The sequence below is a fragment of the Trachinotus anak genome, unplaced genomic scaffold (assembly GCF_046630095.1).
Source record: "Trachinotus anak isolate AG129_WGS33_773 ecotype Australia unplaced genomic scaffold, CSIRO_AGI_Tana_v1 ptg000011l, whole genome shotgun sequence".
Classification (NCBI taxonomy): domain Eukaryota; kingdom Metazoa; phylum Chordata; class Actinopteri; order Carangiformes; family Carangidae; genus Trachinotus; species Trachinotus anak.
Genome location: NW_027273862.1, coordinates 26478051 through 26496884, shown reverse-complemented (window position 1 = coordinate 26496884; position 18834 = coordinate 26478051). Strand labels below are relative to the sequence as shown.

At 39.6% G+C, this 18834-nt stretch overlaps 2 protein-coding genes across 5 annotated transcripts in view; both read right to left on the bottom strand.

Moving 5' to 3' along the window:
- Positions 1-7905, bottom strand: part of mapk8ip1b (mitogen-activated protein kinase 8 interacting protein 1b) — a 52135-nt gene extending 44230 nt beyond the window's left edge. For both annotated transcript variants that reach the window (XM_071489430.1, XM_071489431.1), the window contains exon 1: positions 7750-7905. In XM_071489430.1, the coding sequence (XP_071345531.1) occupies positions 7750-7826 (77 nt within the window). In that variant the 5' untranslated portion in view covers positions 7827-7905. The remainder of the gene's footprint in view (positions 1-7749) is intronic.
- Positions 7906-9235: 1330 nt separating this feature from the next.
- Positions 9236-18732, bottom strand: LOC139628077 (malignant fibrous histiocytoma-amplified sequence 1 homolog). 3 transcript variants are annotated; one of them, XM_071489429.1, is made up of 10 exons: positions 17962-18732; positions 15414-16278; positions 14655-14952; positions 14172-14358; positions 13892-14085; positions 13102-13601; positions 12210-12367; positions 11944-12118; positions 11663-11730; positions 9237-11583 (listed from the first exon to the last, which is right to left on the bottom strand). In XM_071489429.1, the coding sequence occupies exons 1-10, from the start codon at positions 17975-17977 to the stop codon at positions 11570-11572; spliced, it is 2475 nt and encodes an 824-aa protein (XP_071345530.1). In that variant the 5' UTR covers positions 17978-18732; the 3' UTR covers positions 9237-11569. The 3 variants fall into 3 exon arrangements, with proteins under 3 accessions (XP_071345529.1, XP_071345530.1, XP_071345528.1); XM_071489428.1 differs by having other exon boundaries at positions 9236-11730; positions 14655-14946; XM_071489427.1 differs by having other exon boundaries at positions 9237-11730.
- Positions 18733-18834: the final 102 nt, after the last annotated feature.

The window sequence follows — 18834 nt, the reverse complement described above, 5'->3', positions numbered from 1 at the left end:
ATATGCAGTGTATGCAGGCAGTAACACTGTCCATCTTCGCTCACATCTGCTAATGTAGCTGAGAAAGAGAGATATTATGCTAATGAGCCACTGGGTTTTAATGAGTCTATTAAAGCTGCACTAATCAATATTTTTTAATTTTTTTTAGGATTGAAAAATTTGATTAGTATGTATCAGGAAAATGGTCGCTAATTGGGACGGATGTGCAGTATTATCAGTCATCTCGACTACTGCAGTGGCCCTCTGGCGGGGCTCCCTTCCCTACACATGGTCCAGAACGCTGCAGCTTCAATCGACCTACAAGGTCACGTCACTCTGCTGCTCACTGACCTCTACTGGCTACTCATGGCTGCCGGATCCAATTCAAGTCACTGAAGCTTGCCTTCAGACTGACTTCTGGGTCTGTGTCCATCTACTTGAACCCAGTCATACAGCCTCATGCTCCTCTTCTTCCACTGTGTTCCTCCAAGGAATGTCATCCCTGCACATAAGGCAGTCCCAGTCCAGACTGGTCTCGTCTGTGGTGGAACAAGCTACTGAATGTTATCAGAGCAGGGGCGTCCCTCTCCCTCTTTAAGAATCTCATGCCTAACTAGCACTTACTATGCATCTTGGGTGCACTTCTTTCTTTGATCTCCTTGCACTTATTGAATTGATAATAGCACTTGCACCAAGATCTCATACTGCATTGTGTTGTCCATCACGTATCCTTTATCCTTTGGCATCTGCCAAATGAGTAAATGTAAATGCAAGCTCTGCAGAACAGCATGATGGGTTTCAGCATCTTTTAGCTATTTGTTTGGATTTTCTGGCCTGCAACTCCACTCTCATCAACCTTGTTTCCAGCAGCAGGCAGCATTAGGCAGCAGTTTTTAGCAAACAAGCCTTGATAATCCCATTGTGTGTAACCTGCCTTCCACCATATGGACGACTGACTAAGTTAGCAACTAGCTGGTGCAGAAAGTCCGTCATTTAGCAGCTTAAGGGACTGATATTTTCTCAGCAGGTGGAGAAGATCAAACCAGAGCTTAAAAAAAGAGAGGGTACTGGACTTACATTCATCAGGCTGAGTGAAAAACAACTCTGAGTTGATTAAATTGCTCTGCATGTAAACAGGCTTTTCAATGCTTCTATGTAAATTATAACAGCTCCAGCATCTCCAAATGACAGCAAAATCATTTTTATTCAGTCACAGCAGCCCAGCAGAGGCCTCTGTTACAACTTAACCCAGGTGAACAGGTAATAATAAAAGTTGTACTAAACAGAGACAGAGACACTGAATCCTTTTTTTTCCGACACTCTGAGCTGCCAGCATGCAGCCATGTGGACATACAGCATGGCCTTGGCAACCCGCCAGAACCTATGGAGCCCACACACATAAGCCAACGAGAGAGGCTTCACACTTCCTCTTTAAGCGTGACATCACAGTGTGGAAAAATAAATATACTCTGCAGGCTGAAGGAAAAGAAAAAAAAGACTATAAAAAAAACACAAATAAATAATAACTGGTTTTGATTCTCAGAGAAAGAGTTTGAAATATTCATGCTAAGACAGAGAGTGGCCTTGCAGTATTGTGTGTGTGTGTGTGTGTGAGAGACATTTAATATACATACAACTCATCAGCAGAGGCAAAATAACCCTCTAATGGCCGTGAGGGTCAAGACAACATGTTCAGTCCAGTTCATGGTACCAAAAAAGTTCCTAACTGAAGTGCTAATAAACCATTAGATGAAAGATTATTGTTAGAAAGTAAATCAGTGTGTGTTTTCAAAAGTACGATAGCTCATTTGATAATGAAAAGATGACACACAGGATTATATTAAATCAAATAAATGTGACAAATCACATTTAGATCTTGGTTTTCCTCTGTTGTAAATTCTAAAACACTAGTGATGATACATTTGCCGTTACTGCAAACTCCAAGATGACCTCCATGTTTACCTGTCGCCTTTATTAATTCAGTAAAATGCTCATTTCCACACCACTAACTCCGTAAAAACATGGTCATGGTCGCACTCATCACACTGCTGCTGTGAACAGAAATACTGTTGTCACTCACTGATTCATTCCAGCCACTTCTAACTTCTACTGTTTCCACAAATACAGTATATCAAAAAATGTTCTTTGCTTTTGAAAAACGGAAAAATATTCACACTCATTTCTATTGCCTGACACATAATGTGAGGAGAGTTCAAATTTCATTTTAACTTTAACAGCATCCAAAGCAAATTAAAATGAGAGCAGTACTATAGAATACAACAAATCTTCTATATTAAAAATATTAATAATCCTTATCATCACTTGATATGCTTCCTGCTGTCTGTAACATGAGTCATGAGAAGACAGAAACATAAAAAGATCTATTCTTGTTATCTGCATGTCAAATATATACTTGCTGTGCACTGGAAAAAGCCAGTATTATCTCACCATCTATGGAAAAATTAGCATTTTCCAAAGACAAAAAAAGGCGTGGGGCTCATTTACTGCCCTCATGAAAGTGCATCATGGAAGAACTTTATCTGAAAGTATAAAGCTGTTATTCAAGTAACCTTGGACAAGTTGTACATCATCAGTAGTTTTTCTTTTATTTATTCTTTTACTTGTTTGTGTAATTGTTCATTTATTAAGTATATTTTGTTGCGTGTGTGTAACCATTGTATTCATATTCATACAGTAATCCATTTCTGTTGCTGTACTGATATTATTTTACACAGCCTTTGAAAATAAATGGGAGCTCACTGTATCAGCAGAGGGGAGGTGCCATCAGGTGGAACGTGGCCTGTCAGCAGAATTGAGCGACAGCAGCAAATAATCAGCACTTGAGCGGGGGGTAGCTATAACCAGAGCAATTACTGTCCTCTCTGTCAGCTTCTTCTGTGGGTGAAATTCAAATCAGCTGAATTCTCTTCCTTTCTCTCCCTACTCTCTCTCTCAGTCAAGATGAAAGTCAGCTGAAAAACTCCAAGCTAATCCTGTTGAAAGACCCTGAAATCACTTTTTTTTCAACAAAACATCAAAGTCAAAGGATGCAGCGGATCTGAGAAACTGACACTTCAAAATCTCCTGACCCCCCCCCCCCCTCCATCTTTCACATCCCACACCCTATGAATCCATCTGCCTGAGCTGATCTTGTCAGCAGAGTCACATCACTTAGGAAGCTGCACTGAAAAGATGAAAGAGAAGAAAGAGGGCGCTTCATTTTGATTTTTCTGTTATCTGTACATCTCAAAACATAGGTTTAATGAGTCAGATTTATTTCTGACTATAAATCATGTTAAATGCAGTGTACATTCAAAATACATAGCTCAGGACTGACTCCAGAGTCGAGGGAACAAAAACACTTTCATTAGGGAGAGATCATGGTTTTAGTTAAAGGTCCCATATTGCATAAATCGAGATTTCCCTGTCTTTTTTGATTATAAAGCAGGTCTAGGTTCTATATTGATACTGTGTAAGTATCAAAGCCTCAGTCCACAGAGAGCCTGTATTCAGAAACTGAGCCTTAAAACGAGCCATCAGGACTTCTGTAACTTTGTGATGTCACAACAAAGCAGTCACCGCTCTCCGCTATGTCCCAAGCCTGGACCACCCACACTGTCCAGCCTTGCAGGATTTGGTGTTTACCTGAAATCTGCTATGTTTTTATTCAATCACTAAGACTTGGCCTGTTGTTACTTGAGCTCCAGAGAGAAGCCTGAGAGAGGAGATTAAAAAAAAAAAAGCCATTGAGATGTTTTTTTGGTTCTTAAACCACAAATATATCTTCTTATGGATATCAACACTTCAAATAAAACACTGGAAAAGTGTAAAATGTGGGACCTTTAAATGTAAATTACATTGTGTCATGCGACTGAGCTTTCCGCAACCTTAAACAAGTGCTGTGAGTTCCTAAACATAACGATATAAAATCTGATGATGCTACAGTCACTACTGTACTGCAAGACTGGATATTTTGATAGAAAATAAATGAAACATGGCATCAGTGGACATTTTACTGCTACACACAGTATCAATATGTTTGGACCCTGCCAGCTACATGAATTTACAGAGCACAGAGGCTGAAGTTTTTAAATGTTACTGTCAGACCAACTGTGCAAAAGCCAAAGCTAATCAGTTTGCTATCATGTCTGACAAATCCTCACATTGAAGAATCTGGATTTTTGCTTTAAGAGAAAAAATCCTTCATAGTCGGCAATTAATTTTCTATCAAACAGCTAATTAAATAATCGACTAATGGTTGCAGCTCTGCTCCATTTGCAGCTGATAAACGTTTCAGTTCAGACAAACAGTCAGCAGCTGATAGAGCAACCAGATCACTTAGAATAACAACGTTACCTCCCTGTTATCTAAAGAGTTTTGAAATCATTATTAATTACCGTTTGTTTATTTGTACTGATTTAAGGTGTCAGGCATTACCTCATTTGTCATTTAGAATAAGATAAACAGTGCACTGCATATGAGAAGGATTAGTTTTGCCTCTGGTTTCATGTCGCTGATGCCATCATGAGCTCATGAGTTCCCTTTTTTTCCCCACAATGCACTACAGAAGGGAATCCAATCCCTTGTTGCACACATACATTTACAAACACACACACACATACACACAGACACAGATATAAACACTGTGCTAATCTGAAAGAATCTCCTGCTACGCCCCCTCGTGTTGCAGATGATCAGTGCAGTGAGGGAGAATTTAAAGGAACAGTTCACCTAAATATGTGGCACAAAATATGTGCAGTCTTCATGTGTCAAGCTCCGCTCCAGTGAAATAAACAGAACACGGCAACTTAGCATACAAGCTAATGAAGTACCACTTACACAGAGAAGCAAACAGCCAGGGAGTCCACCGCATCACAATCTGAGCCCTTTAATACTGAACAACTGCTAATACCAAGCCCCCATCTCACATTAAATATTATATGATAGCTGCCCAGTACATGCTGTTTAGTAAAACTGCTGATCAGTTTAGATATTTTGAGAAAATACCGCCTGCATCCCAACTTTCCCTTCATGATTTTGTATGCTGTTTCAAATACCTGTGTTCAGCCAACAGCAGCACTTAACAGGTGTGAGAAACCTGAGAAATGTCATTAAAACAGTATTTTTAACATAAACTGGCTGCTGTTTTGGGTCACTGTGTGTTTGTGCGTATTTTTGTTTTTTACATGGAGTCCCCCTCCACGTAAAAATTAAGCTTTATAAAGTTATAGACCCTCAGTGCTTCTCATTAAAAAACAACTTCAGCTCTATTTTCATGAGCATGTTCATAAGAAATCTGTCAGTTTCTGCTTTTTAGAGCTGTACACTGTATCTTTGCGGGCATTAATATGTATAATTTATTTAATGGAGCATGTTTTATGACTAAACCTTGTTGCTTTATATGCAGACAAGGCTTCTGAGACTGAAATATTGATTATCTTTCTTTGTTGTATAAAATATAAAAATGTCTGTGCTACATTTAAAAAATTATCATCCATTCTGTAAAATTTCTGTTTTTCTTACATTCAGATTGCTGAAAATAGTACAGAAATATGTTGTATGTAAACTGAAAAGTGACAGCTTGACAGGTCTCAATTGACAAGTCATGAAAATTTTAGATGCCTCAAAATGAGGTCACATTTAAAAAGCTAAAGAGACCGTGGACTGGATCTAGATTTGATAGCGAGCTAGTGAATATCTCCACACAAAAAGCTTCACAGACGGCGGCAGATCAGCGACCTGTACTCTAACAGCAGCAGGTTGGGCAGAGATGGAGGATTTGACCACAGGCAGGGAGGGTGACGGAGGACAGACATGCTAACATATGGCTGCTCTGGGACTGAGCCAAACCTGAGGTTATGGATTATCTGGCTTCCTTTCTCTGGTCAACTACAACTCTGAAATATCAATCAATACATTTCAGTCTCCAGTAACATGATGAGACTGAACATGCTGAAGCTTTTGATTTATGACATAGAATTATTATTTTCTTAATTGTCTTTTTACCTCTCTTTTAAACTGAATTTTCAGTTGCTTTTCAGTCTGTATTATTGTCTTGTTTTTGCTGCTGTCATTATCATTTTATCTCTCTGCCTAAACTCCTATTTTGAAGGCACTAACTGTATTTTTTTTCTTTGTTTGTTTGCTTACATAAATAAATCAAGAGTTTGACATTAACATTAATGACTCTGATTAAGTAGCTCTAATTGTACAGCTTTATGTTTTGTGTTTCTGAGTTCTGGTGATGAAACAACACTTCAGTTTACATTTGGATCATAGACGTATCCTTACTTCATCATGCCACTGAAACTACTAACCCCCCCACGGACGGTTTGATTTTTGTGTTTGTTTAACTTTGAGGCACTTTTTTAGTTTATTTATATATTTTTCTGTCAGATAAATCAAATGCTGCTGGAGCGACTCTGATGCCACTGTAATGAAAATCTGAAGAAAGATGGTTGTGGATCTGCCTGTTTGCAGCTCAGCCAGTGATAAAGGGAAAGACTGAGCTTGAGGGGGTGTGTGTGTGTGTGTGTGTGTGTGTGTGTGTTGCTGTCTCACTGGGGAATATTGATCACAGGCCGCCATCCACTCAGTAATACCACTGAAGAATCACAGCCTCTCCTCAGGCACCATTGTAAGGGTCTCCATGTTTGTGTGTGTGTGGCCTTGAAGTCCACTGTACTTATGGGGTCCGGCAGCTTTATAGGGACCAAAATGCTGGATGCCACAAGTTTAAATGGCTGTTTGAGGGTTAAGACTTTGTTTTTAGGACTCTGGTTATAATTAGGTTTCGGTTAGGGTTAGGGTTAGGCATTCAGTTGTGTTGGTTAAAGTTAGGGTAAGGGGCTAGGGAACCCGTCGTTATCTCAATGACGGGTTCCTAAAATCAGAATCAGAATCAGAATCAGAATCAGTTTTATTGCCAAGTATGTTTTCACATACAAGGATTTTTTTCTGGTGATTGGTGCAATTGATCAGCAACAGTGGGGCTCTCTAGCCTTGTTGATAAGGCTAATAGCAGATGGGAAAAACATAGTAAGACATTTATTTGTTTGTTTGTTTGTTTGTTAGTTTTTTCCAACCTCCAGGTTCAACTTTTCCTTTTAAAAACATCATTTTAAGAATATTATTACAAAGATTTCTGATAAACTTAAAAGGAGTGAAGAGGCGGGGTGCAGCAGCTACTACCGCTGCTTTAAACCTGCAGTAACGATGTGTGCTCCTCTAACAGCTTTTCACAGTGAAGTGGAGAGTAATGTGCTGTTTGAGTGCTGATAATAAAATCACTCCTGTGCGCCACAAACACAGCAGCTTACTCACTGCAGCAGCATCACACCAATAAAAACAGGACATTTGTGACTAATTAAACTCTAATTAAGCTCTTGTGGGGTGAAACTATCCTTCAGTCGGATCATTTCGAGAAAAGGCTGTACGGAAAAAATAGCCCACCATAATAAAACTCATCACTAGGGACTGGAACTCATTAACAGCTGGCTGCAAGCATTTTGGTCAAAGTAAGCGACGCAGTAAAAAAAGCATGGTCCTGGAGGGTGCTGGGTGGACGCAGCTCGTCGCGGTCCTCCGGGAGCAGACACGCCCAAACACAAACACGCCACTCCACGGCACACCGCGACCTGTACCCGCAGAGCGAGCAGCCAGCCTGAGCCGCTTCAGCTGCGGAGCCGCGGAGAGCCTCGTCGCTCATCCACAGCCTCCAGCCCAGACTGCCCCCCCCCCCCCCCCGGCTCCCTTCGCCGGAGCTCTTACCTGAAGCTGGCCGGGGAGTTCACCTGGATGTTGCGGCCAGAAGGCGTGCTGGCTTTCCTTTTCTCTCTCTCCGCCATGCTGCTCCGGTATCACTCCTCCATCGGCTCCGCCGCAGCCGCCCGGCAGAGACACCTGAGAAGTCCGGCGATGCAGCGATAGTGTGCTGCCTTTGAGGACTGTGGGGGAAATGGAAACCTGGTTGAATTGTGCAAGGATGATGAAATTATATCGATATCTTGGGAAATGTGTTGTACTTTTGATTACCCGTGCGTGCAGTGTATTGATCCTTCTCATCAACAACAGGTCCACTTACTGATTTTGCTAGATAGTGAAGAGGGTATGTTACATTTTTATTAGCCTACAATAAAAAGAGCCCACAGAACATGTGTAATACGTGTAATGTTAAACATTGCTGTAGGAGTAAGTGTTAACCTGCAGGTCATATAAATGCCCAAACAGCCAGGCACTATATCAGGTTATTTGCAGTGTTTGAGTGTGAAGACCAGTATATGCAGGCTGTAACTGGCCAACTATAGGCTCAGTTAAAAATCATGGACACAGTTAATTTGACCTCAGTTTGGAGCAGCTTACCAGATCACTGAAGATACTTGTCTGAATCTATTGCAATTGTTAAAAACAGATGTAAATAAAATTTACATTAAAGGAAATTGAAAGAGGAGGGTGAATGTAGGCCACACAGTGTTTTCTCTATTTGCATAAATGGTTATCCCTCAACTAAATTTGCATGTGGCAAACACAGTGTCTTTGCTTTGGGGGCCCATGACCACAACAAGTTATATTAACTTTTAGTGTTTTTACCCAATGTCAGGCTTCACTTCTATACATAACACGTGTTTGTACAACATGCTGTAAAAGATTGCTTTATTTGATTTGATTTACCCATTATTTTGTCTATATTTGGAGAAAATGTTGTTTATGATAGAATAAAGTCCCTGTTTTGTTGTCAAAATCTGACATTTAATGGAGGAGGAGGCTGTAGCTCATTTCAACAGTGTTCACCCTGAATAGCTTTAATAGTGTTACGTTTCTTTTTTCTGAACCAGGACATGAAGCTCTGCAAAATGTGATAGCCATTTAGGGTGACCAGGCGTCCGGCTTTAGGCCGGACAGTCTGGATTTTCAATGCCCTGTCCGGCCGCTGTATGTTTGTGTAGCATATTCAGCTACACAAACATCATCTTTAAACCACTCACAATTGTACTATAAATGAGAGTATACCAGAGTCCTATGTACACCATAGTAATTTATTGATATGCCGCATAATGTCCTCCTTTTTGGTGTTATGGAAATGGTCACCCTATAGCCATTCATAACAAAGCAGTTTGGTATGAATTCAATGTTCAGCTGTGTTTCAACTTGTATAAGAAGCCTAAAATCACAGGGTATGCAATGGCTACTCCCAACATTTTAACACGGAACAGTCCTTGGGACTATATTTCCCACCACCAAAAAGGAACTGTATGTAAGTTACAGAAATGCATTTCATATTATTTTCTGTAGTCTAACATTGTTCTTACCCATTTTAGCACTTCCTGGCAAAAAGGACCCGAGCAAAGTGCCAGGGTTTCTTTGCATGTGCCTGAGTGGGGCACTCAGGTGTGCACTTTAGATAAGGCTGTGGTGCTCTGGTGAAGACTCTTCTGCCTCATCTTTATCTAATGTAGCCATCATTAGTACTCTGCCAAGTTCAAATTGAGCTGTTCAAACATAACTCACAGTGTAGGTGTTGGCTGGGATTGTTTTTTCTCCTCTCAACACAATGTATGTTGTCAGTCACATTTTTACAATTAAAATAAATTTTGACATAAAGCTCTGTTTAAAAGTAACAAGTATGTCATTGAAATGTACTGGAGTGAAAAGTACAATATTTGTCTTTTAAGTGTAGTGGAGTAAAAGTTTCCAAAGAAATAATACCCAATTAAAGTACAGGTACTCAAAAATAAGTACAGAACTCAAGTAAATGTACGTTGTTACTGTCCACCCCTGGGTGTAGGTAACCATCCTTTACCTGTTGTTCAGTCTAATGAAGAGTTCAGTTTAGATATATGAAGCCTAGCATTTAGATTCAATGATCATGTTCAATATGTTGTATTTTTCTAGATGCATTTTATGTAGTAATCTTTTGGTGTTGGTTACTGTCTGTCATTGTTTATTCTATTATAAGATTACTTCTTAAGTGACTTTAGTAATGATTTTCTTTTTTCAATAAATTTATGGCTAAACATCCCCACCTCATGGACAGACTGTGAAAGCTTCAATTTGGGGTTTGTTTACAACCTTAACAGACTTATTTCTAACAACACCCCCTCATTTCAACAATAACTAAACTGGTTTTAGAAATGTTATCATAACTAGCAGGAATAATACCCAAGACTATACAAAGAAGACTCAAGTTGTGCAAACAAAACCCAACATTAAACTTTACCTATTATTTCCAATGACGTGATATCCTTGGATGTCAAATAACAATAGCACTGCTGTTTTTCCTAATGACGTTTTAGCTCAGATTTTTAAATATAGACTGAAAACAACTGGTCTCCTGTACTTTGCATGTCAGTTGCCTACTAATTGCACATTTGAGGAAAAAGAAACAAAAAGAGTCATATTCTGTTACAGGTTCTGTATGACTATAAAATTCTATGTATGTTTAACTCTCACACTGGTGAGTTTTAAGCTTAAGTTATACAGAAAGATTAGACGCTTCTTAAGAAAACGTCAGACCTTTGAAAACCCACCATTACCTCCAAGAGCTAGAGTTTACGAGGAGACATTGAAGGCAGCAGGAGCTCCCACGGAGAGGAGAGGGCTGGGAACTGGATGAAAAACACCAACTAGAAAAACAGAGGTGTATAGTTGCTGGGCGAATATCAGCAGTCAGTATCACACTGGACTAACCTGAAATATCTGACCCAGTATATTTATCAAATCTATGTCACTGGTCTGCATGTAACAGGTGTAATTTGTCCTGCACATCTATACATAGTAGTTTATTAATCCACCAAATCTCTTAGATTTGTCCTTACACTGCGAAACAAACACCACACTCACACCAGACCAAAAAACTGAGATCATGAAGGAGTCATGTCGGAGAGAAACCAGCAGAGGGTGAGACTTCACACAGAAACACTGCATATTGTGTTTACAAATACAGGAAGTCATTAAGTCAAGTAAGAACAATTTTCCCATTCATTTATGTTTCTTTTTTTGTACAATTCTACATCCCATTGGTCTTTCATCTCTTCTTTCTATTTTTTAAAAAAGAAACATCAAAGCATCAGAATTCTTCCATATAAATACAGTCAACCTTCATTCATGAAGGTATCTAAACTCACATGGTACATTTACATTCACACTGTAAAATATAGCTCAAAAACTTACTCTAATAGCTGCAAATACCAGATGAAACATTTTATTTTTTCTGCTACGCAGGCGTGTCATATTTTTGACAGCACTTGAACACAACGTAAGACAAAACAGGAAATGGAATAAGCTAGACTTGTTGAACTAATGATACAGTAAAAGTATCTTTCCAGCATTTTGTGAGTTCTTGATGTTAATTATCACAACACATTTTTATGATAAACATATAACGAGAAAACGCTATCATATAAACTTTTATCACATTTATTTGTTTTCACAAAATGAAGACTCTAATCAAGCTACAACTTTCAGTTAAACAACAGTTTGTAAGCTTCTGATGTTTTGTTTCATCTCAGCGGTTAAAGGTGAACATGTGGAATCAGTCATCTTCGTGGTGCCGTGTTTCTCACCTCTGAGGATATTTTCATTAAACTCCTTGCTACAAAGTCGGAACTGAAGTGAAAACACATTGTAGACTAATTAAAGACATGAACTTAAATCAAACATCCTGTTGTATTTTTTTCCCCTTTACCTTTTGGAAAAATCAGCTCCGTCCGTCGTGTATGGCCGCCCTGGCAAACTAATTTCTCCTCCTCCATGCTGTTAAAAAAGACAAACAAGTGAGACTGTGTTGTTTTGCTTAAGACACAGGTCAGTCAGAGTCAATCAGTTGTTTGTCTTCAATCAAATCACATGTGTATTGCAAACTAAATGAAAACCAAAAACCAACACTGATGGCAGGTGGACATACATCGGATAATATTCATGATTTATTTTTAATATAACCACATCAATGGTTGACACAACACTTACAGGTTGTACAGGTTAGTGTTGCTGAGCTCCTGCCAGTCCCTCCAGGTGAAGTAATGTGGGCAGCCTCTCTCTGGACAAGGTGTGTGCACCTGTTGAGTCAGTCCAGGCCACTGCCTCGACAGCACAAACAGATTGGACATCACTGTCAGGATCAGATCCCACAACGGCCGAAACTCTGAGGAGAGAACAGAACAGCTGCCTGTACTGTAGCTATCCAGAGTGTTTGATTTCAATATGAAAGAACAATCATAGATTTTTTTTTTTACCCTCATCCTTCTCAGGTCTCCTGCAGCGTATCTCTATGAATGGATCTACATCTTGATTCCTTTGTCTCACCAGAACCAGCCTGTTCCCACAGCAGAAGAGACTCTGCTCCCTCCCCACCCAGTGAGTCGCATACAAGGAGCATGTCTTGATGGTCACTCTGATGATTACATACAGCAGATACAGGCCATTTACAGACATTTATTGGTCTCAAAAGATTAAAAAAACTAATCTAAATTATATTTTTTAAGGAGGAACCTTCACTATGTCACACCACTGTACAACTGTGAATGGACCTCCATTTCTGTGGGTCCAATAAATCCAGCAGAGTGAGACGTCTTCTCTCCAGCTGATAACACACGTCAATTTACATTACATTCTCCCAGTTTATCATATCTATTATTTAATCTTTTAAACTAAATATTCAGTATTTGGATCAAGTAGCTTGTGAAAAATAAGATGTGCCAGATGGTATTTCACAGTGACAGATACAAATTTAATCAACATTTAAATAAATGTAAGCATGAGATTGGACTCTGTATTGGCAGGTATCCAGTATTAAGAAACAAAAACTGTGATCCTCATTAATTCAACATGTCTGTTAGGCTGAAAATTGCATTTTGATGAGGAACATTAAACAGCCACACTTGCTCTCTGCTATTGATTACCATAATTTGTTTTGTGCCCACACAGTAGATTCATGGTCTAAAAGAAATGTTTCCTCATCATTATGCCTCATAATAATAAAAACACATTAACAATACATAAGCAATATCAAGCACATTTCCCATACCCATACTGATGGGTATAGTGACAATATGCTCATTCAGAGATTTCAATTACACCTTCAATTATTAACTGTGATACAGAAAATGTCAAGCTAAGCTTCTCTACCTGTGGAAGAAGCCGTGAGGAATCTCAGGAAGAAAGTAGACGTGAACACTGAGGTCATCTTGCTTGTCCTCGCCCCACTTGTGGCACACTATGAAGTCGTCCTTCAGGTACATGGGGAAGAGACAGGCTCCATCTGGATCTCTTTTGGCCTCCCTGGCTGACTCCCACTGCTTCACACCAGAGACGAACTCTGATGCATGGGGTTTCAGGGGGCTTCTGACAAGAGTGGGGAGACAGACCTCAAAATGCTGCAGCAGGGTGAGTATTATGCCCTCCTCCCTCTTTGTTCCAACCACTTCTCTGATCAAGTCGTCATCATCCAAGACCAGTTTCTCTAACTCTCTACGGACCAAGATACGCATGGCTGCATTGTGTAGAGTCCCTCTGCACCTCAGGTCATCCACCCAGGTGAATTTTTGTTTCACCAGAGCCCCCTCCTGCATGAGAAGGTCTCTGGAGACCCCCTCCAGATGCTGCACCAGGTCATTTCTCACAATGCTCTGTATTTAGAGAAAGAGGCAGTGAGGGTGAAATAACGGTTTGTGAATCATGTAAACATACATGGGTAAAGGGCACTGCAGTGACACTGCACTGCAGGCCTCTGCTCGCTTTACTCTGCAGACAGAAATGCACTACCTCCAACTGGCTTCCCACCCATGAACATGGCCGACAATGTTCGTTGGAACGCACAATCAAGCTATCAAGTATAATTTAGAAGTCAAGGTTTAGATGTAGGATCTGTAATTTTATGGGTTTTTTTTTTTTATAGAAATGAACAGCAAATATTGACCTTGAATATTGAGATGAGGAATGAAGGCTGGATAAACACTCTGTCACTTAAGACATCGATGTCCTCGTACCAAATGACTATCCCAATCCGGTGCAAATATCGTAAGAGGAATCGTAAGATGGAGTGGAGACTGTCTCTGCTCAGGTTCACATGGTTTAGAATTAAATCATTCAGTTCCTCAAGCAGAATAATACCTGATATAGAAAACAAAACACATTTTAATCAGGATGCTAAATCAGCTAAATATTTTCTTCAATACGCAGTCCTTGGTGTTACTTACCATGTTGGGGAACTTCTTCTAGAGCAACAAGTGTATGAATGGCTTGCTCCACTTCTTCGTAGCTTTTCGGCAAGATACTCTCAGAACACAGAAACACACTCTCTGATTGAATGCACATCAAAATATGACTTTTGAGCTTTGCAATATCCTCAGTCCTTGTACAGTCAAGAGTCAAAAGATCAAGAACCTGAAAAGAAATTTAAGAGCATCTGTGAAAGGCTATACGGGCAAGACAAGAAAAATTTATTTAGACTAAAAGATTGTTAGAGCATTAATTTACACAGGGATATTGTAAAAGTTGTGTTTCACAAAAAAAAAAAAACGATATTGCCATAAAACTTTAAGTAAAATTAATGCTAACATACACATATACCATATCTGAAAACAAATTTAGAGACAAGTCTGATAATGAAAATAAAGTAACTTATTACACAAAAGTAAGACTGTTCAAACAATATAATATAGCCATAAATTCATTATTACCTTCAGATTGTATTCTAAAAGGCAATCCAGGTCATCCACCTGGTCTGTAAAGAGAGAAGGGTCTGTGTTTTCTTCCAGATTCCTCTTCTGGTGTTTTAAAACCATCGTCCGGTTTGCCAGCATGGTTTTGACCTTCTCTTCAATGTCTGTCTTCTTCTCCATCACCTCCTCTTGGTCTCTGCACTGGTCGCAGTGTGTTCCCACCAGCAGGACCACTGAGTCTGGCACACGCAACTGGATGTTGTTTATCCAGAACCACAGCTGGTCTTTGAAAGATTGTGGGTTCTCAATGCTGTAACTGATTGAAAATGTAAATCAGATGATTATCTCAGGGTCTCATTTCAAAATCCTAAAAACCAGTGTGCACATTAGTGTTTGTTTTACTTGTTCAAATAAAATGACTTACCCCACAGTTAAAACAAAGTTCTATAAAACATTACTGTACTTAGGCACTGTGGTATTGGAATGCTAACATTTGAATGCAAGCATGTACCTTGATTCTTGACTGCCACTTTGACCCAATGAGCTTCGCAATTCAAGAATCTCAGTATTGATTGGGCAGGGTTCAACCTATGTTTGACATGTATCTCAGCCAAGTCACAGCAGGAGTTTAGTGACCTTGGTAATGTAATTTGACATAGCAACTATCTTGGAAGACATGAGGTGTAGTCTGATCCTAGCTTTACTGAATCAAAAGCCAAAAATATGGGGTATCACTGTCTTAAAAGATTATTTATCGAAATCATTGAACTTGCTCACCTGGCTAAATTGATAGTAAGGATGACAAGGGCTCGTGGCGTGATGAAGACATGGTGTGTCAGGTAGTACTCCTCCTGCCCTGCAAAGTCCCAGAAAAGGAAACGTACTTTCTGGGTGTACAGTTGACTGATCTCAATTCCCTCTGTCCGGTCCTTAACAGCCACCACCACAGGCTTTCCCTCTCTAAGGCTGCGGCACAGTGTGGACTTCCCTGCCATGGAGGAGCCCAGGAACATGGTCTTAACTGTCCAGGCACTGCATGTGTTTGGGTTCTCCTTCATTTGATGGAAGTAGCTCTGGATGTCCATGACCCCTCCAGCACAGACCTCCTCTGGTGGGCACCTCAGTGGGTTGCCTGTGGCCTCACATACAGTCAGCTCACAGTTACTGTCCTGGAAGAGCTGGAGCGGGAGCTCAGTGAGTTGGTTCCTCTGAACAAAAAGCTCCTTCAATTTTGGAAGACCAATCAGTGGTTCAATGTTTTGCAGGCAATTCCTGGAAAGGTCCAGGTAAGTGATGCTGGTGCACTGGTTTATATCTGAAGGAAGCTTGGCCAAACGATTGGTGCTGAATTTTACAATCTTCAACATTTTTAAATGGGGGAAGATTCCCTCTGGAATGACTTTGATGTTGTTCTGGTTCATGTAGAGTATCTCTAGTTTGTGCAGGCGGCACATTTCCTGAGAAAACTCCATTATCTTGTTCCTGGAGAGATTAAGCTCTGTCAGGTGGGTGAATCTGGAGATGCCGATGACCCTTTTCAGGTGGTTCCTTTGCAAATCCACACTTCTAGCATGTATTAGGAGATCCCGAGGAAGGGACTTCAGTTTCTGTCCTGACAGGTCCCATTCCTCCCAACTGTCTGCTGTGTTGTGAATGAGTAGATTTACATTAAGTTTAAGATATGGACACTAGAGAACCTCATGATATAAAAGCAGACACAGTTATTTCTACAGTACATCAGTTCATGGTCTTGCTCTATGTGGTCTTGAGAGTTTTACTAAGCAAAGTTATCCAAATATCTTAGCAAACCTGTTACTTTGTAAAGAAACAAGGTGGACTTTTCCACTGTCATTCGTATCCCAAAATAAATGAAAGAATTTAAGTACAGTTACTGTCAGTAGAATAATTAAAGCATGATACAGTTTGGTCATGAACAGTACATCTATTTAGTGTTGCAATGGTGATAGGAACTGAGGAAGTCCTGCATTATAAATCAAAATCATCACAATAGGTATTACGCTTACCCCTTTTTATCAGGAATAAGCATAAATCAGGCTTAAGTACAATTCCTGCTGCATCTCTGGAGCAGTTTATATTCAGAGCAGGGTTTCATAACACTGAGTGCTGTAACACAGCTAATAGGCTAATGTAACTTCCTCCACTATGGACTATTTCCCCAAAAATCAACTCCGTCAAACTAGTTCAACAAAAGTTAAATGCTACTCAAAAGCTCTGCACAGATTTATTGCTAATGAATACACTTAATTCAATAATTCCATGAAATTACTTTATTTGGACCAGACATTTTCTTGTTAGGAATGCTGGGGTGACTATGTGACTTCAGTCTGACAGACAGTAGATATGGTTAAAAATTACATACTTAAAGAAATGATCTACATGCTGAAGTGAAGGCCTGCCACTGGTAATACTGACGAAAATGGTTTTTATTGGTGGTAAACTCATTTTCCATCTCTAAAAAAGCCAAATTAGCAAAAAGTGTTCCAATGTGGCGGTGTCTCAGCAGCTAGAAGCCCATGGGTTCCTGCTCAATTACTCAGATTGCTCTGAAGTTGCTACAAAAAAAAGTGCAGTGGAAGTCATGGAGTTGAAGAGAAAATAGATGACGATCAGAAACCTGGAGATGGTTATAATGATGTATAGGATGAGGTTAACAAGGATATTCTGGTTCCACATAAACACCACAACCAGAATCTGATCAAAAACAGGATGCAGAGTTCTCTCTATTGTGAGTCATCATTGCCACTGGCTGAATCATAAACTTTTAGAGGTGGAACTCCCCTCATTGGACAATTCCAGAAACCTGCAACAGACTCAACTCACTATTGAACTGTAGAATGAACTCAGTTGTGACAGGTAACGCAACTGCTTAGCTTAGAAAGAAACATTAATGAAATATATGGTCAGTGACTACAAATCTTTAAATTGGGCATAAAGAAAGAAGTGATTTTCGACTTGCAATGGTAAACTGTAAACCTACATTTGACACATTTACAGCACACAATCTTGTGGACAAAATGCAAAACAGAGTGTTAGATGTTGTGTGTCAGAGAGCATTTTGGTTGTAAATCGGGTGAGAGGCATAATAAGTGGTAATACAGAATCATCAGCCTCTTATTTACAAAAAAAAAACACTGGAAATTCACTGGAAATTCCCTACCTCAAGCATGTTGATATTAGACAAGTATTATGGAACATTATACTGTAATCTCTCATTATAATATTCCTGTACCAGACAGATACGTCAACATTCCCAACAGAAATCACAGGCCTCAAACAATATTTGAAGTGCATGCAGGTTTCTTACCATGTATAGTGGCCATTTTTTTCACAGATATCTGTGGCGTAATTTTCTTGATGGGTGATATCCTTAGGAAGTGTGCTGAGAGTGGAACAGACAGGGCTGCTTGGTCAACTAGTTAATGTAACTGGTTGGGCAAGTGATGCAAACCATTGGCTCCCACCACAGAGATAGGGAAATGAAACATTCAATCTCACATTACTTCCCATTTTAAAGGTTTTTCAGTTTGGCCCAGTACATAAAAAACACAGTGTCATTCTTGATACTACCACCAGATGGTGCCAAAGTTATACACCCGGCTTTTGATATCACTAAGCTCTTGCACATTCACTGTGCTACTTTTTTCCTTACTCTGTCTTTATGTTGCAGGTTTAGACCAAATTACAAAATATGGGGTCAAGTTCAAAGGTTTAGAACTGTCTTGAATTTTGCTTTAACAGTGTTCTGTTAAAATCACATCTAAATTTCATGGACACTCCTAATTATTTAGAATCAGTTGTTAGGCACATTGAAATTCGCTCTAGTATGAGCCAATTCAACCTTTTCTAACTGGATATTAGTGTGACTTTTCTTAATCTACTTTCAGCTTCCTTTTGTGGCCTGTGTGTGCTACAACTACCATATGAGATGCTTGGCATTGTGATGTGGCATGTTGTCACGTCATTGTCCGATGAAATAAAAATGAGGGCAATGGACTTGGTTGAGTCACTTTTATTGCTCTGTTACATAAATCAATGGCATTATGCACGTGCTATTACACAGGATATTGTGTTTGTGCCATAGTTCAATGCAATGCACTGATTCAGATGTAAATTTTAACATATGGACTTGTACAGTAAATTCCCATAGCAAATATTGCAGTGTGCTATCACAGATATA